Genomic DNA, 21,683 nt, shown 5'->3' with positions numbered 1-21,683 from the left:
AAAAACAATGTGTGGGTATTTCCTTATAATTGTGTGACTAGAAGCCCCTTTCTTATTATTTTCCCAAAGCAATGGGCATGGGCCCCCAGTGCTGTTGACTTCATCTCTAGTAACCCGTCAGTAGCATTTGCCATTGCAGATATTGGCTTTTTTTTTTTAGCAAGGTTTCTGATAACGTCAAGTTTAAGGAAAGCATTGGAGTCCAAAGCCTTGAACAAGAATTTAGATTTTTCTTTAGATTTTCTAGCCAAGCAGAGGTGTCCCACAATGCATCAGTCAGAGTACTAACCCCAAAACTTCTGTGGACATCCTTTTATGCTATGACATTTTCTTCTCTTTTGATGGTATTTGAAAGATCTCTTATACCTCTTTGTTATAAAAGATTCACTTGCTATCCAAGTGTATAGATTTTATTAAGTTATTCAGAAAGTCTCTGTTAAAAACTTCCTAAAGAATAATAACCAAATCTCCTGAATCCCATACTTCCTAACATAGCTGGCATAATTGGCCATATTTATTGTCTAATAAATATGTGGATCCTTCTGGACAGCAATCTAGGGTCTAGAAGTAATTACCTTGTGATCAGATAAATCAGGTTCAATGAGATTTTTCAAAAACTCAGAGGATTATCCAAGTTAAACAAAACACAACTTTAATGTTCCAAAGCCCTCCAAATGTACATGTCTTTTGATCCAGCATTTACATTTCTGATAACTTAGCCCAAGAAAATTATTAAGGACATGTAAAATGATGCATGCACTTAGCTGTTCACTGTGCACTGGGTGTTTTAGAAAATAGTTAGAATACTAAGGATTTATGTTTAAGATGCTGAGTATCACGCTATTGAAATTATAAGCATTATCTTGCTCAATTCTTGGAACAATCCTATGTGGTATTTACTATAATTACTCCTATTTATAGATAAAGAAATGGAAGGTAAAGAGACTCAGTAACTTAATCAAGGATGTTCAGCTAGTGAAGGTCAGCTCCAGGAATCAAACCCAGGACTGATTTTTAAAACTTTGTTATTGTCCACCACACTTTACTAGAAAATTTGTGGTTATGCAATTGTTGAAGAAATCATATACTTTTACACCTGAATAAATAAATCATATACTTTTACACTTGAATGCTATGCACATATTAAAAAATACATTATCAAAATCTATATTTTGACATGAAAAGATATATATAACATAGTGTTAGCTTAATCTTGAGCAGATAAATTACAAAACAATAAGTACAATATGTTCCCATTGTTCTATGTGAACCAGTGATTTTCTGTCTATCTATCTACCTATCCATCTGTCTTTCTATCTACCTACTTATCTCGAAAGGATACACCCTGAGGTGCTAGCAATGACTATAACTAAATGTACAAGGTTATAAATGTTTTTTGTTTTCTCAATTTTCCATGTTAATATTTTCCAGCCATTTTTTGTCATGAGCACATGTAGCTTTCATAGCAGGGAAAATAAAAGCAAATTTTCAAATTTAACATGCAATTAAAAACTCCTTGATAATAGGACTTGAGTATTGTTCACCCCAGCCCACTGCTGTATCCAGCAGAGTGCCATGCTCAAGAAACACTGAAGAATCACCATGAGGTCTGGAAGGTGAGAAAGTGGTGCCAGAGAGGAGTCCATGCTAAAGGGGAATGAGCAGAGCTCCAGCAAATGGAGCAAATGGAACAGCAAGAACCTGCTCATTAATATTAGTGTCTTCAACTGGATTTCTTTTCTTAACATTTTTAACTTGACATAATTTCAGACTTGCAGAAATGTTGTAAGGAATGTACAAATAACTTCCAGCTACCTTTTATCCAGATTCAATGTTTGTTAAAACTTTACTACATTTCTCTTCCCACTGTATTTCAAGGAGATTTAGACACAGAGGAAGGGTGAATCTGTGTTGAGGTATTTTGTTTTCCAAATTGTCCTTAAAATGTTCCTCTGCATTAGAACTCCCCTGGCAGGAAGTCTGCTCTTGCCACCGCTAGGGCTAGAGACTCTCTTCCCTTCTTTGCCCCGCCTGCTCACTTTGCCAAGAACCCCACTGAACAGGAAGAGGTATTTCTCGGGGATGCTACCAAGGCAGAGACTGTGAAGAAGGAAGAACGTTGCTTGGGCAAAAGGAGCGTATTCTCAGGAGACGGGGCCCCTGCCTGCCACACCAAGCATTAGGCCACCAGGAAGACCCCCATCTGCAAGCCAGCCTAGCCTTCCAGGGAGAAAGAGGTGAGTCTGTCTGTCTTGGCTGCATGGACTGTTGACCAATGCCAGGACCTTCAGGGTTGCCTGTCCTGTCTGTCACCTACCCCTGGTATTTGGAAGATTGAGGCTTCTGACAACTTAAGTCAGTATGGTGAAGGCTACAAACTAAGGTCCTTGGGAACAAGGGTCATTTCAAGGACAAGGGCTCTCAAAATACAGGAGAGGGTTTAATTATTAGACAGAATTTAGGAGGCCACAAATAGGGCAAGGCTGAGGCCTGGAGTAGGGAATGAGTGAAGGAGAGGCAGCATGCCAAGTTCCAAGGCTCCAATCAATACATGGTTCTTTCTGTGTTCGGGGCCCATGCTGGGTCACCTCCTGGTACCTGTCAATGTCATGCCTGTCTTCTAAGCCTGCCTTGCTTTGGGTACTCTGAGCGAGAGGCTGGGATATGTCCTAGTGAAAAGCAGCCTTGTTCCCGAATTCTGATGCTGCTGTGCTCTAATCTTCACAGGCCCCTGCAGCTCCTTCATCATGAACTGGCACATGATCATCTCTGGGCTTATTGTGGTGGTGCTTAAAGTTGTTGGAACGACCTTATTTCTACTTTACTGTGAGTATTTGAGCAACCTCTTGCCCCAAACTTCATGTTGTCTTGCTCATTGACTCTTCTCTCAGAATGCATGGTTGTGTGTAAAGGTTACGTATCCAAGTCTTTCCACCTGAGACCAACTGACCCAACCTGAGGTCAGTTGGCAATGCCTTTCTCACTCCCCAGCACACACAGTGGGCCAGGCTCCTTGGTCTACCTTGGAGATATAGAACTTACCAGTCTCTGATGGTTAGAACCCCATGCAAAGCTTTTGCTAGTAGAATATTAGTTGGGTGATCTCAGCTGAAGTACTTGGCAGTGCTTGTTATCGTTGGCAAAATCTAAAAATACAGCTCCAGTTCAACCCAATGATAAGGCCGTGGTAAGAGCTGAAGTATAATGTGACAGGATTTAACTGAGAAAGAAATTTCTCTCTGTATACATATAAATTAATTCATCCAAATGCCTAGTAAAAGAAGCCTCCTATGAAAGGACTTTACTGCAATCAGAAACTAGAATCTTCTCCAGCCCCAGAAGCCAGTAGGGAAAATAAATGAGGAAGGAAATGTGAGTGGGAGGCAGTAGTTAGCTAAGAGCTGTCTTCCTTATGATGCAATTTGAAGGTGCAATTCCTATCATGTCAGACAGCAGGACAGAAATATGAATAAGTGAACGTAGTCACAAAACCACATTTACGCATCTTCACTGAGTCAGATCAGTATCTCCCAGAAATAGTCACAGTACCCTAGCAGCCCCTGTGCTGATACTTGTTTGTCATATTCATCATGCAGTCACATTTGGGGCTGAGCCAACAGCTGATTTTCTTTTCAGTCCCACAGATTTTTAACAAAAGTAACGATGGTTTCACCACCACCAGGAGCTATGGAACAGGTAATCTGCATGGTGGTAAATCTTCTCCCCATCCTCCTGCTACTTCTATGCTGAATTCCTAGAGACCTTTCACACAGCCTCCTTTCCCAAGAAATTCTTTGGTACAAAGGGTCCATAAAGATCTTCTAATTAATTCCCTTTCTTTTACATATGAGAAAACCAAGAGCAGACTGAGGGAAATTTCTGATCCTCAGTTTTTCTCCTGGATATGGGGATGATTTATATCTAATCATTGTAATAGACTGTGAAAGTGCTTAATAGTCAGTAGCTATGGGAGATGGAGAGATGAGTGGGGCATGGTTCTCCTCTCCCTATTAAACCAGCTTCCTCCTGAAGCCTTTCCCAACAACATCCTCTCACTTCCTCTTAAGACACCTATTACTACTGACATCGTTAGGAGAAAGACCATTTCTCATTTATCTTAGTATCAACAGAGGCAACCCAATACAGTGAGCTGTATGGAGAAAATACTCATAAAACATTTATTCAGTCCTTAAGTTATAATCTCAAAGTAGTTTCTGATGAAAACCAGGCTATTACATCTTAGAGTCTATAAACGGGGTACTGAAATAAAAAGTGAGTGCCAATTTGTTTCATTAAGATAAACGTAAGTAACTAATTTGATGTCAGAGTAAAATGGTCTTCAACCACAATGGACAAATAACTGGCACCCCAATTAGATGTTTGACAAGCCTCTGAAGCCACTGCAGCTGCCTGCTCAGACAGCCAGTGTTGCCAGGAAAATGAGGCCCCTATATGGATTTCTAGAAATGAATGGACCCTTCCCTGCTTATAGAAAATCTCCCTAAAGTTCACCTGCTTCCTTGTCTGCTAATATCCCCTTGGCCCTGAAATTTTGTTCCGATTAGCTTCCATCCTTAGAGCTAATACAGCACTGATGAGAAAAGAGTCCCAGAGTTGCCCGGGATTATGAATTTTCATATTAAATCTGGGACACCAGAAATAGAAAGAACAGCAAAGATGCTGTGTGGAGCCTGGGGGAGAAGTACTCCAAACAGTCCTTTGGAGAAAACACTGTCAAAGGTTTATATAAGATAGGAGTGTGAGAGTTTCTCTCTGATACTAAATTCCTCCATTACTTTTCCTTTCTTCTGTTCTTTTTCTCAGGATTTGATGCCTATGGCTACATCAAAAAAAGGAGACATGAAATAGGATCTGGGTGTCGAGCATGACAAATAATGATAGTAGTTAGATGGAAGGCTCAAAGAAAGAAATTATCTGAAATGTTCTAGCTCAGGGTGGCCAAGAGCTTCTTGTCATCTCCATGATTCAGAGTCACACAGCCCATACTCTGATGTTTCTGTTTCTGTATTGTATTCATCATACCATAACCTTCAGGTTTTCTTTTCACTTCAGTCTCACAGATTTTTGGGAGCAGTTCGCCAAGTCCCAACGGCTTCATTCCCACAAGAAGCTATGGAACAGGTAAAGTGCATGGTTACAACCTACTCTCCATCCGCTAGGTTCTCATGCACTGAATTCTTAGAGATTTCTCCCATTGTCTTCATTCTTATGGATTTTTTTTGCTCAAAGGGACCAAAAAGACCTTCCAGTTCATTCTCTTTGTGTATATTATTTGGGCTTTTATTTTTTAATTTTCTGAGTACATAGTTGGTATATATATATTTATGAGTTATATGATATATATTGATAAAGGCATGCAATATGTAATAATTATATCAGGGTAAATGGAGTATCCATCACCTCAAGCATTTATCTTTTGTATTACAAACAATCCAATTATACTGTTAGTTATGTTTAAATCTGAAAATAAATTATGTTTGACTATAGTGACCCTGTTGTGCCAGCAAATACTAGATCTTATTTATTCTTTCTATTTTTTAGTACCCATTAACAAGCCCCACTTCTCCCCTATACCTCCCCACCAACTACCCTTTCCAGCCCCTGGTAACCATCCTTCTATGCTCTATCTCCATGAGTTCAATTGTTTCAAATTTTAGCTCCTGAAAGTAAGTGAAAACATGTGAAGTTTGTCTTTCTCTGCCTGGCTTATTTCATGTAACTTAATGACCTCTAGTTCCATTCATGTTGTTGCAAATGACAGGATCTGACTTTTTTATGGATGAACAGTACTCCATTGTGTATATGTACTACATTTCTTTATCCATTCATCTGTTGATGGACGCTTAGTTTGTTTCCAAATCTTGGCTATTGTGAATAGTGTTGCGATAAAAACAGGAGTGCAGATGTCTCTTCAATATACTGATTTCCTCTCTTTTGGGCCTATACTTAGGAGTGTAATTGCTGGGCCATGTGGTAGCTCTATTTACTGTTTTTTGAGGAAATTCCAAACTCTTCTCCATAGTTGTACTAGTTTACATTCCCACCAACAACGTATGAGGGTTCTCTTTTCTCCAAATCCTTTCCAGCATTGGTATTGCCTGCCTTTTGGATAAAAGCCTTTTTAACTGGGTTAAGATGATACCTCACAGTAGTTTTGATTTGAAATTCTATAATGAGGAATGGTGTTGAGCACCTTTTTATATTTCTATTTGCCATTTGTACAACTTCTTTAGAGAAATGTCTATTCAGATCTTTTGCCCATTTTTAACTAGATTATTAGATTTTTTTTCCTATACAGTTGTTTGGCCTCCTTATATATTCTGGTTATTAATACCTTGTCAAATGGGTGGTTTTCAAACATTTTCTTCCATTCTGTGGATTGTCTCTTCACTTTGTTGATTGTTTCCTTTGCTGGGCAGAAGCTTTTTTAAGTTGGTATGATCTCATTTATCTATTTTTCCTTTGGTTGCCTGTGCTTGTGGGATATTACTCAAGAAATCTTTGCTCACTTCAATGTCCTACAGTTTCCCCAAAGTTTTCTTGTATTTTCATAGCTTGAGATTTTAGATTTCAGTCTTTAATCCATTTTGATTTGGTTTTTGTATATGTCAGGAGATAAGGGTCTCCTTTCATTCTTCTGCATATGAATATCCAGTTTCCCAGAACCATTTATTGAAGACACTGTCCCTTCCTCAATGCATGTTCGTGGTACCATTGTCAACAATGAGTTCACTATAGATGTAGGGAATTATTTATGGCTTCTCTCTTCTGTTCTGGTCTATATGTCTGTTGTCATGCAAGCACCATGGCATAACTAAAGCTCTGTAGTATAATTTGAAATCAGGCAATGTGATTCCTCCAGTTTTGTTATTTTTTTGCTTAGGATAGCTTTGGACAGTCTGGGTCTTCTGTGGTTCCATGTACATTTTAGGATAATTTTTTCTATTTTTGTGAATAATATCATTGGGTTATTGACAAAGATTGCATTAAATCTGTAGATTGCTTTGAGTAGAGTGGACATTTTAACAATATTGATTCTTCCAATCCACGAACATGGAATATTTTTCTATTTTTTGGTGTCCTTCTCAATTTCTTTTGTCCATGTTTTATAGTTTTCATTGTATAGATCTTTCACTTCTTTGGCTAAATTAATTCCTAGATATTTTATTTTATTTGTAGCCATTATAAATGGGATTAGTCTCTTAATTTCTTTTCAGAGTGTTCACTGTTGGCATATAGAAATGGTACTAATTTTTGTCTGTTGATTTTGTATCCTGGAGCTTTACTGAATTTGCTTATCAGTTCTAATAATTTTTTGGTGGAATCTTTAGGCTTTTACAAATATAAGGTCATATCATCTGCAAACAAGGATAATTTGACTTCATCCTTTCCAATTTGGATGCCCTTTATTTCTTTCTCTTGTCTGACTGCTCTAGCTAAGCCTTCCAGCACTATGTTGATAAAGAATGATGAAAGCATGTGTAGCCTTGCCATATTCCAGATCTTACAGGACAGGCTTTCATTTTTTCCCCATTCAGTATATGCTGGCTGTAGGTCTGTAATATATGGCTTTTATTTTGTTGAGGGATGTTCCTTCAATACCCTATTTTTTGAGAGTTTTAATCATGAAGGGTTGTTGACTTTTATCAAATAATTTATCAGCATCAATTGAAATGATCATATGGTTTTTGTTCTTCATTCTGTTAATATAATGTATTACATTGATTAATTTGCATATGTTGAACCATCTTTGCATTCCTGGGATAAATCTCACTTGGTCGTGATGAATGATCTTTTTAATACGTTGTTGAATTCAGCTTGCTAGTATTTTGTTGAGGTGTTTTGCATCAATATTGATTGGTATATTTGCCTGTAGTTTTATTTTTTGATGTGTCTTAGTCTGGTTTTGGTATCGGGGTAATGTAGGCTTCATAGAATAAATTTTGAAGTATTCCCTCTTTCTCTATTTTTCAGAACAGTTTGAGTAGGATTGGTATTAGTTCTTCTTTAAATACTTGGCAGAGTTCAGCAGTGAAGCCATTGGATCCTGGGCTTTTCTTTATTGGGAGAGTTTTTATAATGGCTTTCATCTCATTACTTGTTATTAATCTATTCAGGTTTTGGATTTCTTTGTGGTTTAATCTTGGTAGGTTGTATGTGTCTAGGAATTTGCCCATTTCTTCTAGATTTTCAAATTTATTGGCATATAGTTGCTCATAGTAGTCACTAATGATTCTTTGAATTTCTGTGCCATCCATTGTAATGGCTCCTTTTTCATCTCTGATTTTATTAATTTGGGTCATCTCCTTCTCCTTTTTTTTTTGGTCTGGCTAAAGGTTTATTGATTTTGTTTATCTTTTCAAAAAGCCGACTTTTGTTGCATTGATGTTTTGTATTGTTTTCTTCATTTCAATTTATTTCTGCTTTGATCTTTATTATTTCTTTTGTCCTACTAATTTTGGGTTTAATTTGTGCTTGCTTTTTTAGTTCTTTAAGATTTGTCATCAGGTTTTTGGTTTGAAGTTTTTCTTTTTTCTTTTTTTTTTTTTATGCAGGCACTTATAGGTATAAACTTCCATCTTAATATCCTACAGATTTCGGTATGTTGTGTTTTCATTATTATTTCTTTCAAGAAGTTTTTCAATTTATTTCTTAATTTCTTTATTGACTGATTGGTCATCCAGGAGCATATTGTTTAATTTCCATGTATTTGTGCAAACTTCCTCTTGTTACTGACTTCTATTTAATTCCATTGTGGTCAGAGAAGATGCTTAATATTATTTCAATTTTTTGAATGTTTTAAGGCTTGTTTTGTTACCTAACATATGGTCTATCCTTGAGAATGATCCATATGCTGAAGAAAAGAATGTGTATTCTGTAGCTGATGAATAGAATGTTCTATAAGTATCTATTATGTTCATTTGGTCTATAGCATAGATTAAGTCCAATGTTACTTTGTTGATTTTCCATCTGAAAGATCAGTCCAATGCTGAAAGCGGAGTGTTAAACTCTCTAGCTATTATTGTATTGGAGGCTATCTATTTCTTTAGCTCTAATAATATTTGCCTTACATATCTGGGTGTACCAATATTGGATGCATATATATTTATAATTGTTATATTCTCTTGCTGAATTGACCCCTTTATCATTATACAGTGACCTTCTTTGTGTCTTCTTACAGTTTTTGTCTCAAGATCTATTTTGTCTGATATAAGTATAGCTACTGTTGCTCCTTTTTGGTTTCCGTTGGGATGGAATATCTCTTTTTATCCCTTCATTTTTAGTCTGTATGTGTCTTTATAGGTGGAATGGAGTGTGTTTCTCCACATAGATCATTAGGTCTTGCTTTTTCATCCATTCAGCCACTCTGTGTACTTTGATTGGAAAGTTTAATCCATTTACATTCAATATTATTATTAATAAGTAAGCACTTACTTCTGCCATTTTGTTATTTGTTTTCTGGGTTTTTTTTGGTCTTCTCTTCCCTCTTTCTTTCCTTCCTGTCTTCCTTTTAATGAAGGTGATTTTCTCGGGTGGTATGATTTAATTTCCCGCTTTTTGTTTTTTATATATCTACTGTATATTTTTTGATTCAAGGTTACTATGAGGCTTGCAAATACTATCTTATAGCCCATTATTGTAAGCTGATAACAACTTAACTCTGCTTGCATTAACAAACAAGTAAGCAAAAAAAGAAAAGAAAAACTCTAAATTTAACTTTGTCTCCCACTTTTTAACTTTTTGTTGTTTCTATTTATAACTTTGTTTTTACTGTCTATGTCTTGAAAAGTCGTCGTAGTTATCATTTTTATTGGTTCATCTTTTAGTCTTTCTACTTAAGAGTACTTTACATACCACAGTTACACTGTTATGACATTGTGTTTTTCCATGTACCTACTATAATCAGTGAATTTTGTATATTCAGATGATTTCTTATTGCTCATTAATGTCCTTTACTTTCAGATTAAAGAGCTATTTTTAGCACTTCTTATAGGACTGATGTGCTGTTGATTAAATCCCTCAGCATTTATTTGTCTGGGACAGTCTTTATTTCCCCTTCACGTTTGAAGGATATTTTCATCAGATATGCTATTCTAAGGCAAAGGGTTTTTTCCTTCAGCAACTTAAATATGCCATGCCACTCTCTCCTGGCCTATAAGATTTCCACTTGGGGGACATCCCAAGCCCAGTAACACTGTGGGTCTGCTACCAGACATATTGGAGCTCCATTGTACATTATTTGCTTCTTTTCTTTTGCTGCTTTTAGTATCCTTTCATTATCCTTGAACTTTGGGAGTTTGATTATTAAGTGTCTTAAGGTAGTCTTCTTTGGGTTAAATCTACTTGGTGTTCTATAACCTTCTTGTACTTGGATATTGATATCCTTCTCTAGGTTTGGGAAGTTCTCTGTTATTATCCCTTGGAATAAACTTTCTACCCCTATCTATTGCTCTACTTCCTCTTTAAGGCCAGTAACTCTTACATTTGCCCTTTTGAGGCTATTTTTTAGACCTTACAAGTGTGCTTCATTGTTTCTTATTCTTTTTTCTTTTGTCTCCTCTGACTTCTGTGACCCCTCTGATTCTGTTATTAATATACTCTGATGCATTCCTCAGTATGTGAATTTCATTTTTTAACTCCAGAATTTCTGCTTGATCCTTCTTAATTATTTCTATCTCTTAGTTTATCTGATAGAATTCTGAATTTCTTCTCTGTGTTATCTTGAATTTCTTTGAGTTTCCTCAACACAGGTATTTTGGATTCTCTGTCTAAAAGGTCACATATTTCTGTTTCTCCAGGAATGGTCGCTGGTGTCTTATTTACCTCAACTCGTGAGGTCATGTTTTCCTGAATGGTCTTGATACTTGTGGATGTTCATCAGTGTCTGGGCATAGAAGATTTAGGTATTTATTGTAGTCTTCACGGTCTGGGTTTATACCCATCCTTCTTGGGAAGGCTTTCCAGGTATTCAAAAGGACTTGGGAGGTGTGACCTAAGCTCTATCTGCATGGGGGACATCCCAAGCCCAGTAATGCTGTGGGTCTTGCAGACTCGTAGAGGTACCCACCTGGTTGGTCTTGGATAAGATCTGAAAGATTTATCTGGATTACCAGACAGAGACTCTTATTATTTTTCCTTACTTTCTCCCAAACAGAATCTCTTTCTCTGCACTGAGCCACCCAGACCTGGGAGTAGGGTGACAGAAGCATCCCTGTGACCACCACCACTGGGACTGCATTGGGTCAAACCTGAAACCACAGCACTGAGTCTCACTCAAGGCCCACTGTAACTACTACCTGGCTACTGCTTATGTTTTGTCAATGTCCTAGGGCTCTATAATCAGCATATGGTGAAGCCAGCCAAGCCTGTGACCTCCCTTTCAGGGCAGTGAGTTCCACCAGGCCCTAAATAGGTCCAGAGATGCTGTCTTAGAACCAGGGACTGGAGTCAAAAACCTTATAAATCTAGCTGGTGTTCTGTCCTCCTGTGGCTCAGCTGAAACTCGAGTCATGAGACATAGTTCTTTCCACTCTTCCCTCCCCTTTCCACAGGCAGAGGCGCTTCACCCTATGACCACTACCATCACAGGCCCACAAGGTCACTGCCAGACTACCACTGATTTTTGTTTAAGGCACAAGAGCTCTTTGGTCAGCTTGTCACGAATGCTGCCAGGCCTAGAACCTACCCTTTATGCCTGTGGGCTCCTATCTGGCTCAGGGCAGGTCCAGAAATGCTATCCAAGAGTCAAGGCCTAGAATCTTAGACCCCAAGAGCTGACCTTTACTTCTCTGTGGCCAGTCTGTTACATAAGGTGCAAGACAAAGCCCCCTTTACTTTTCCCTCTTCTTTTCTCAAGCAAAAGAATGTGCTGGGTTTCATCTGAAGCCCATGACATCTCAGTCTCACCCAAGGCCCATAACATACTACCTAGGTATTGCTGCTTGTTATTCAGGGCCCCAGAATTCTTTCATCAGCAGGTAAGGGATCCTGTCAGGACTGTGTACTTATCTTCAAGACAGAGGATTCACTTTTGGCCCAGGGTATGTCTAGGTGTGTCTACAAACGTCTTTCAGGAACTAGGGTTTGGAATGGGGACCTCACGACTCTGACTAGTGCCCTATTCTACTGTGGCTTGCATCCAAGATGAAAGACAAAGTACTCTTTACTCTTCCCTCTCCTCTCCTCAAGTAGAAAGAAAAGGTCTCTTTTGGAGCTGCAAGTTGTGCTGCTTGGGGTTGGGAGAGCAATGGCACAAGCATTCCCTTGGCCACCCTGGCTGGTATCTCAGTAGGTGCCCCCTAATTCCACTGGCTCAAAGCCCAGCTCAGCACAAGGACGTGCCTAGGAGTTGCAGTCCTTGTGGCCTAGACTACCTTTCAAGTTTATTTAGGGCCCCAAAGCAATTCAGCTCAGAGTGGCGAGGCTTGCCAGAACTCAGGTTTCAACCACTGGGATGGGTTATTCCTCTCCAGCTAGCGCTCATCTAAATCCTTCCTCCATGGGTGAGTATCAGCTGAGTTTGGTCCGTTTTGCCCTCCACTGTGACAGGGCAGCACTGAGTCCAATGTAAAGTCTCACAATCCCTGCACACTCCCTCTCCCATGCACATAGACTTCACCATGCCATGCTGTCACTGCAGCAGGTATAGGGTGGGGGTGGTGTCAGCAATTCAAGACTATCTTTCCTACCCTCTGCAGTGCCTCTTCCAGCTATCCAGGTACTGAGAGTTCATCTGATTTTTTGTTCTCATGTATGTATATGTGCTTTTTTGTGTGTAGATAGTTGTCAAATTTGGTGTTCCTGTAGGGGGGATGACTAATGGAAACTTTATTCAGCCACTGCACTCTTCTTCTTATTCTCCTTATATTATTGTCAAGGAACCAGACTAGACTGGGTGGAATTTCTTCCTGGATAGAGAATAATTTTTACCAATATAATTGTTAAAACAAAACAAAAATATGTATCACTGTTTCATGACTTAGTTCCAGGATTTATAACTCAAACCAGTAAACTCATACTCTCCTTTCTTGGACCTCTTCAGTCTGCCCCAAAGACTGGGAATTTTATCAAGAAAGATGTTTTTTCTTATCCACTTCTGAATCATCTTGGAATGAAAGCAGGGACTTTTGCAAAGGAAAAGGATCCACATTGGCAATTGTCAACACACCAGAGAAACTGGTGAGGACACTGGAATGGTACAGTAAAACCACACACTCCACACAGCCTCAGTGGGTGGGATGGGGTGGAAACTTGGGGGAGTGGGGATGGGATGGAGTGAGGAACGGAGAGGTGGCTGGCTGAAAAACTGAAGCTATTTGTTCTGGACTGGAGGTTAGGAGACTCTTCTTAGTAGCAGTGAAGCAGCATGTTTTTCAGTTTCATTTAACCATAGAAATTCGCACCTTGTGGTCTTTTCTACAGGGCACTGTAATTAGCTGATATCCTGGGGATGGGCCAAGATACTTAAAGTGAAGCAAATGACCAAATGAGATGATGTGTATAAAAGTTGTTTAACAACTAAAAGAATACCTTATAGATATTATGTCAATGTACGATCCCAGTCTGCATAGTAAACAAGGAAGACATGAATTGACAAAATTAGTAACGTGAAAAAGTAAGAATCAGGTCATAGAACTGAATTTGCAGTTGATGATCATGATAATAATCATGAGGATGTATCATTATCCACATTTTATAAATGGCAACTAGGGCACAGAAAAGTAATTTGCCCAAGGTCAAATAACAGAACATGGAATTGAATTCAGATCTCTCTGACTCCAAAACCCATACTATAATCTGTGCTACATACACTATACTCTTGCTTCTCTCGCTTCTATCCCTTTATTCCTCCTCTAAAAAGTCCTCCTGTGATTTAGAAGAATTTGTAAGATCTCCTTTCTGAATCTTGGTAATAGATGAGCAAGGGATCTGGATGCTACAAACTCTCTAGGGCTAAGTACACAGGTAGCAAGGGAAAATGTCTGAAGGTAGAAAAACAGGAGCAAGACAGGGGAATGAAAAGAGGAAAGGAGGGAAGGCAACGGGAAGAAGCAAGTGTGACAAGTCTGCCACACCCATTAAGTTTTGTGGATCCCAATTTGCTTGACCAAAGCACATCCATGCACCTTTTCCTTGGTGATGAAAAAGGTCATCACTACTAGCCTGGCCAACATGGTGAAACCATGTCTCTACTAAAAATTAGCCAGGTGAGTTGGTACATGCCTGAAATCCCAGCTACTTAAGTGGCTGAGGCACAAGAATTGCTTGAATCCAGGAGGTAGAGGCTGCAGTGAGCCATGACTGTGCTACTACACTCCAGCCTGGGCAACAGAGCAAGGCTCTGTCTCAAAAAAACAAACAAACAAACAAACAAAAACAGAAAAGAAAAGAAAAAGACAAAGGTCACCATGCCAATGGTTTGCTGGTGACTCTCAAGTCTGTATCTCCAGCTCATCCTTCTCCTCCCAACAAGTATACCAAATTCCACTTTGATGTTTCAAGAGTCCCACAAACTCACTATGTTCAAAACTGAGTCAATTATATTTGACCCCTCTACTCTTCCTGTTGCATTCCAAATATTGGTGAGTACTCATGTCACCCAAGATTGAAGGCTTAAGAGTTTTCTGGGACTTTACCTTCTCTTTTCCTCCTCAATTATTTGTTAAACAAGTCCTTTTCTCTCTATGCTGACAACAAATAGTTCAGTTCTCATCTGGATTTCTTCAGAATTCCTCTAATCCATCTCCTTGCCTCCAGTTTTGCACTCTTTCTAGCTATCCTCCTCAGAACTGACATCATAATACCTCTAAGCCTCTAAACCGTACCATTTTCCAAATTAAAGTGGGTTAAACGCCAGTTCTCCGAGCATGGCATATGTCAGGTTCATGACCTCGCCGAATGTCACACTCGGGGTCAGGTTCCAGCCCATGCTAAGGTCCTAGGGGAGTGGGTGGCTGGCAGATAGCTGAAAGAACACTCGGGGGCCATACGCAGGTGAAATGTAGTTTTATTCAGCAGCGCTTTCATCAGCAGCTTTCTCATACTCTCTGTCTGTCTATCTCAGCTGCTTGTTCCAGCCGCTCCCATGCACAGCTGCGCAGCTGGCTCTCCCTTAGCTTTCAGGGTCAGCAGCTTAATTCTTTCTCCCTCTGGGCATGAATGCATGCTGAGCCATGTCCTGGCTGCCCTCTATCAGTCTGCAAGATGGACAGCCTTGGTTCTCTCTCTCTTTCTCTGGGCACCAGAGCCTGTACCATGTCAAGACACGTTGAGCCGAGCCAAGCTGCATGCACAGCATCGGCAGGTCAATTATACCTTTTTCAAACAACAGTGGCTCTGAGCTAAGCATGAGCTTACGCAAATAGGTTATACAACAAGTATATATATATATGCCTGTTCCCTAAACTCGCTGAGTCACTTTGGCCTGGATGTCCACCTCAGCCTATTCCTTGACTAAAGCACATCCATGTACCTTACATCATATCAGACCTTGCACAGTGCCGCCTCTGCCTTTGCTCCAGCCTTGTCTCTCAAACCACCTCCCTGCCACCTCTGCACTAACTACGCTGAGCATCTTGTAGTTCCTCAAGTGCTCCAGGCTGCTTCCCCACCTGCCTGTAATCCATGCTCTCTTCCACGAAGTCCATACTCTCCCCGACAGTTTGTCTGACAAACTTAGCTATCTCCTAAAATTCATCTCAGGTATCACCTTATCTATCATTCTAGAAAAACTTCAGATTTATGTAGAATGATGGCTTCCTCCTTTCTGCCTCTTCCAGATCCAGTACATAATTTCCTAGTACTACACCTGAGATACCTCATTATGCTAGTTAAGTTGATCGTCTTCCCTCATTAAACCTGTGGTTCTTCAAACATGATGGTACCACTGACTTTTTTTTAAATGGTGATAAAACCTATGTACCCCTTCCCAGAAACATTACATAAGCAAAATATTTTTCATAACATTCCAGTGGTTTCATAGTTTTCCTGGGAAACCATCCATGGCTTCCAGCATGAGAGTTCAGCATTAAGGATTCTGGTTTTACACCATGGGTCAGAAAACTTTTTTTAAAAAGGGTCAGATAATATACATTTTAAGCTTTTCAGGGCCTTGGTCTCTGCTGTTGTAACTTGAAAGCAGCCGTAGATAATGTGTAAACAATGGGCATGGGTGCATTCCAATAAAACATTTACCAAAACAGGATGAAGTCTGGATTTGGCCCGCTGGCTGTAGTTTGCCAACCCTCTTGATCATAATTTCTTTGAAGAGAAATATATTTGTTTCCATATCCTCAGCCTAATACAATGCATGGCATATAATAGACACTCGAGAGATGTTTGGTGAATGAGAACATTCAGTAATTAATTAAAAAGTAATGAAATAAGGTATTTCAGAAAAGGAGAACATTGAAAAGCAAGAAACTAGGGAAATAACCATGGGGATGGAAAGAATAAGACTTGGATACCCACTGATTATGGGAGGTATGTGACAAGTATAGGAAACACTTCCGGCTGAAATGATTTGTAACTTACCAATTAATTACAGAATAAAGATGTCTAGGACTAGTGTCAAATCATCAAATATTCAACAAGCACTTGCTTATTTCCTCTTGGATTACACTTTTAAAGGCAATACACTTTTAAATCTCACTGTTTTCCTTTCCTACGTACTCAATATATAGAAATGCATTTTGTTGGCACTTGATTCTGCCTCACTTAGCATACAAAATTTCTGGCAACAAAAACAATCCTATATCCATATGCTAAAAAGCATGACATATTTTTTTAAATGACCCTGTTTTAGATTGTACAGTACCCCTTCCCCTTCATTCTCACAGTGTGGTCCCTGGACAGAAACATCAGTATCACCTGGGCATTTTGTAGAAAAGTAAATTGTTGGTTCCCTTCACTAGACCTACTTAACCAGGAGCCCAGCAGTCTGTGTTTTAAGAAGACCTCAGGCTTTCCAGATTCCCTGTGAATCTTGACAACGACTTCTTTAGGGTTAGTGGTGAGTCCCAGCTATAGCCGGTCTCAGAGTTCCCTACCAGCCTTCCTTATTCCCAGGATCAGGTATAATCATGGGCACATTGGCTCAAGAGAGGCATCATTAAAAGACTCACTGTTGCAATTTTTTTTTTAATTTCTAGAAGTTTCTTCAGGACATAACTGATGCTGAGAAGTATTTTATTGGCTTAATTTACCATCGTGAAGAGAAAAGGTGGCGCTGGATCAACAACTCTGTGTTCAATGGCAAGTATGTGAACATCTCACAGTTTCCTGGGGATCTTCGTTTGCTTCAAAGACCAAACCTGAGATTGGTGGGTTCACCCTGGAATAGCTCAAACGCTGACACTTGACTCTGTTCTGCTCTTCTCCTTTCTTCCAACCCATCTATCCCCTGAGACACAGTTTAATAAACATTTTCTTATGAAAGAGATCAAACTTTCATAAGGAGAGAGAAGAGTATTCATATAGCAAATTATTTTATTCAAATCAAGATCCAAACAAATCCACCTACATGGCATTCGTTTGATGTATCTTGTAGCTCTCTATAGATGCTAGTTTCTATAGCACTGAGCATTTCTGACTGATCAAAAAAGCTTAGTATCTTGACTTCAAACAGACTAGATATGAGTCTAGACTGGATGCTAGCCATCTCTAGGAGACAGGGTCAGTTTTATGGAGGCAACCCAGTTGGTATAGAGATGAGATCTATTTCTATAACACTAGCATTTCTGACTGATCAAAAGGGCTTCGTCTTTTAACCCACAGATCACCTTTTATTACAAAGTACCTACAAGTTTCCCCAGATGTGCCTTCTTTATCGAAAGAAAGGTTATTATAAGCAACTTGTCTATGTCTTAAAGCTATGAACTTCTGACCCCCAAGAGCTATCTCCTGTGAATTGTTCCACGGAGATTAGGATTGGTGAGGACACCAATAATTATCCCAGTGTTTATAGGAAAGTAGTGATTCAGACAGAGGTCAAGTCAGTCCCCCAGCCTGTAACTGGGCTTCCCTACAGAGAGGAGGAAATTGATATTTATTCGGTGTCTGCTAATGCCAGTGCTATGCTAAACACTTTGCATATGTTGTTTCCTGAAATATTCCCCATGATGCTACATGAAAAGCTTTTATCATTCCCCATTTCACAGACAGTTGAACTGAGGACAAGAAAAGCTTAGAAATGTGTTAAATATCATAAAGCTAGTCCAAAACACATGACATTTCTCTGAAACCAGAGTCTTTTCAGTCAGACTGAAACAGACTGAATGACAGAAAAAGCAGTGGGAGAGCCAACAAATACCTCCTCCAAGTTTTTCTGAAGCCACTATGGTCTGGAAAGGGATGCACAACCTCTCTCCTTTTCCTTCCTGTCCTCCTGCTGTGAACACGCATACTGTCCTAAACAGTACTTTTGGAAGAAGAGACAGCCCATGAGATGCTTCTAACCGAACGCCAGAGTGAGTTAGTTAGTCCAAGACTGAATCCACGCAAGCTCACAGGACAGGTGACAGGAAAGGGTCGGTTTAGAGCTGCATTTGCAGAGCTGGATTAGGAGAGGGATCTGAGCTAAAAAGGAGGCTGCCCAAATGGAGACGTGTGTGGGCCCAGTAGTCTGCTGCCCATCCAGGCAAAACTCCTGCAAGACTCTCACTCTGGAATCAGGAAGAGGCTGGGCTAAAATGATGGGCCATCACCATGCTTTGTTTTTTTGTTTGTTTGCTTTGTTTTGTTTTGTTTTCTCATTTAGTGTTACCAATCAGAATCAGAATTTCAACTGTGCGACCATTGGCCTAACAAAGACATTTGATGCTGCATCATGTGATACCAGCTACCGCAGGATCTGTGAGAAGAATGCCAAATGATCACAGTTCCCTGTGACAAGAACTATACTTGCAACTCTTTTTGAATCCATACAGGTCATCTGGCCAATGATTCTTTTACTTACCTATCTGTCTACCAGTAGCGGTCCTTGCCCATTTGAGAAACTGAGCTTCTTTCTTCTGCACTGAGGGACTGGATGCTAGCCATCTCCAGGAGACAGGATCAGTTTTACGGAAACAACTCAGTTGGTATAGAGATTAGGTATGCTTCTGCAGTACTGAACATTTCTGACTGATCAAAAAGCCCTAGTCTGTTGACAGGGTTTGTTTTATTTTAGCCTCAGAGTACATACCATACTACTAGGGAGTAACTGTAGAGTGAGCAATTATAAACATTATTTAGGGATTACCATGGTGGAAGAGGGATAAACATAGCTCCTGTGACTTCATCTCTGTTCTGAAGGGAACCCCATTCACATGCCCCTCCTAACTCCACAAGCTGGGGTAGCAGAGGCTCTCCTCAGTCTGAACTAAGGCTGGGCCTTGGGGAGGGCTCCTAGGGCTGAGCTTGGAGCAGCAGAGACAGCAGCATTGTTTATGGGAATGGAGAGAGGTCTGGGCAGGATAGGAACCTTCTTGGAGACCCTTTTGAAGAAAACCAAACAACCAAGGGAACCAAACACACTAGATTGCTGTTCTTCAGCAAAGCCCTGAAGAGACACTTGAGCTAAAAATTCCCTTGTCATATTTCTGAAACTCCATTATAATATATGTAACTCCTTTGTAACCAAAATTTAGGTAAGCAGGCTTCCTTTGCTCTGAAGGTTTTGAGTACCTGGCTGTATTTGTTAAGTATATTTTTAAAATTTTGGATAGTCTCTTAGGCAACAATAATCACAATATATTCGTCCCTTCAGTTCTGGAGAAAGCCTGATACCAGGCACAGCCTACTCACCCCAAGGAGCCTGGCACTGGTTGGCATCACATTGATCTAGAACTGGTCCAGCCGACGAAGCAGTAGAAAAAGAGAAGGGCTGCTCAGGGAAACATTGGCTGGGGGCAAGGAATAAGCACATAGTACAAAGGGAACATCAGAGTCAAATGGAAATCACCTGAGACAGGAAACAGGGCATTCATTTGGCCACAGTGGAAGAAAGGCAAGAAAGAGGAAGAGAAGTCTTAGGGTACCCTGGCTGTTCTCTACACTCACAAGACATCAGCTATATACCCTGCTCGGTGCATAAGAAAGAGAAAAGAGATGCCTTGTGTGTTTTGAGTAAGAATAATTAAACCATAAGGAAGACCATGTATAAAAATGATGGAAATAATAGTCACCTAAGTACAGTGCATACCATTTTGTGTCTAATAACAATGTACCACAGTAATGACTGTACATATCATTATATGTATACCAAACAAGATTGTTGTAAATCGTATTTTTTATTACAACACTAGGTTCTGTTTCTTCATTCCTAGGTTTCATCATTTTGGGCTCCTTAGCATGGCCACTTACAACTTTTAAAAAGGAGGTAACACATCAGGTGTCAGAACTTGCTTGAAGGGAATTACCAGAAGTAATTTGTGTTTGAGATGGGGTGGAAATTGGAATTATATTAGTAGCCGGTGGAGATACAAGTTCTCTGACTGTGTTGGGAAAGAGTAAGTGCTACCGTTGAGAAGGAAAGAAAGGCTGAGTCTAGGTGGAGAAAAAAATCAATAGAACTCTAGCCAAAAGCAAGCCCCAGAACTCAGACAACAGAAAGGAAATCCTAATCCTTCTGTTTTGAGAAGAGAGAACTATAGTTGCTTCACTTCCTATTTCATGACAGAATAACTGCAAACTTTTAAGATGAGGAAATGTAGACATCTAGTGATTTCTTTAGGAGACCGTTTAAATTTCCCCCAAGATTAGGAGACACTTCTGTGCAAGTTCTAAAAGGAGCCCAATGGCCTGGGGTGGGAGTGGGGAGTAGATAGGGAATATGTGGGCTTTGGTTTAAGTTCATCATTGGGAGAGTTCCTGGATCCCTGCAAGCTTAGATAAATGTGATCTTTATTAGATAGAAGTGGCATGCTTTCAAAAAAAAAAGGCAATGAAAATTTAGCAAACCATTGAATTTGAGTTTTGACTTTGCTTCTAATATGCTGTGTGAATCACTACTGTTTTCTTACCCTTTCTTGGTCTTAATTTCCTTACTGATAAAATGGGGTAGTAATACCTACCTCAAAAAATTATTGCACATATTAAATAACATTCCTCTATGTATCTCCATGGCATTAGACATTAGGAGAAGCATTTTGTGGAGGATTTGAAGTTGAGATCTTCAGCCAAGAAGTAGCTTTTCAATTTGCTAGAAGCTTAATGTAGGCAAGCCACTTAATTTTTCAGAACTTGTTTACTCATTTATAATATGGGAATAAAAATTTGTCCAAGTCAGAGAAGGGTGCCTTAAAAATGTTGTGGCCAAGCCACATGAGATCAAAGGCTCACTTTTCATGACTTCAAATGTGGGCCCCGCCTAGGTCAGCCAACCCCCATCCAACCCTTAGACTCATGAACAAATCCACCTGAGATCAGCAGAGCCACCCTAGATCAGCTGAAACTCTAAGCATGAAAATAAGAGCTTATCACTGTATACCACTGGAGTTTTCTGGTTATTTCTCATATAGCAAAATCTAACTGATGCAATCTCCATGTGGCCTTCATCTTTCTCCCTTTATTGTCCTTTCATGTATTGTTCATCCAGCAACCAGGATGATCTTGTTAAAACATTAAATAGATTCTGTCACTCTTCTTCAGCCCCCTGTGATGGTTTTCGAATGTGCTTCTGG

The 21,683-nt window shown here is 39.6% G+C and overlaps 1 protein-coding gene across 2 annotated transcripts; it reads left to right on the top strand.

Annotated features, from left to right (window-relative positions):
* Nucleotides 1–2,069: 2,069 nt before the first annotated feature.
* CLEC5A (C-type lectin domain containing 5A) lies at nucleotides 2,070–21,645 on the top strand. 2 transcript variants are annotated; one of them, XM_032761978.2, is made up of 7 exons: nucleotides 2,070–2,237; nucleotides 2,728–2,826; nucleotides 3,637–3,696; nucleotides 5,074–5,142; nucleotides 13,064–13,200; nucleotides 17,172–17,278; nucleotides 18,779–21,645. In XM_032761978.2, the coding sequence occupies exons 2-7, from the start codon at nucleotides 2,748–2,750 to the stop codon at nucleotides 18,891–18,893; spliced, it is 567 nt and encodes a 188-aa protein (XP_032617869.1). In that variant the 5' UTR covers nucleotides 2,070–2,237; nucleotides 2,728–2,747; the 3' UTR covers nucleotides 18,894–21,645. The 2 variants fall into 2 exon arrangements, with proteins under 2 accessions (XP_032617869.1, XP_032617871.1); XM_032761980.2 differs by lacking the exon at nucleotides 5,074–5,142.
* The last annotated feature ends 38 nt before the right edge of the window (nucleotides 21,646–21,683 follow it).

The sequence above is a fragment of the Hylobates moloch genome, unplaced genomic scaffold (assembly GCF_009828535.3).
Source record: "Hylobates moloch isolate HMO894 unplaced genomic scaffold, HMol_V3 SCAFFOLD_1, whole genome shotgun sequence".
NCBI lineage: Eukaryota > Metazoa > Chordata > Mammalia > Primates > Hylobatidae > Hylobates > Hylobates moloch.
The sequence above is the reverse complement of the archived record's forward strand: the minus strand, read 5'-3'. Positions and strand labels throughout refer to the sequence as shown.

What these genes read in the sequence shown, in the direction of transcription:
- CLEC5A (XM_032761978.2), top strand. Translation starts at nt 2,748, where the DNA reads ATGAACTGGCACATGATCATCTCTGGGCTTATTGTGGTGGTGCTTAAA. An exon ending in GACCTTATTTCTACTTTACT is followed by an intron (nt 2,827 to 3,636) that starts GTGAGTATTTGA and finishes TTTTCTTTTCAG; the next exon opens with TCCCACAGATTTTTAACAAA. An exon ending in CACCAGGAGCTATGGAACAG is followed by an intron (nt 3,697 to 5,073) that starts GTAATCTGCATG and finishes TTTTCACTTCAG; the next exon opens with TCTCACAGATTTTTGGGAGC.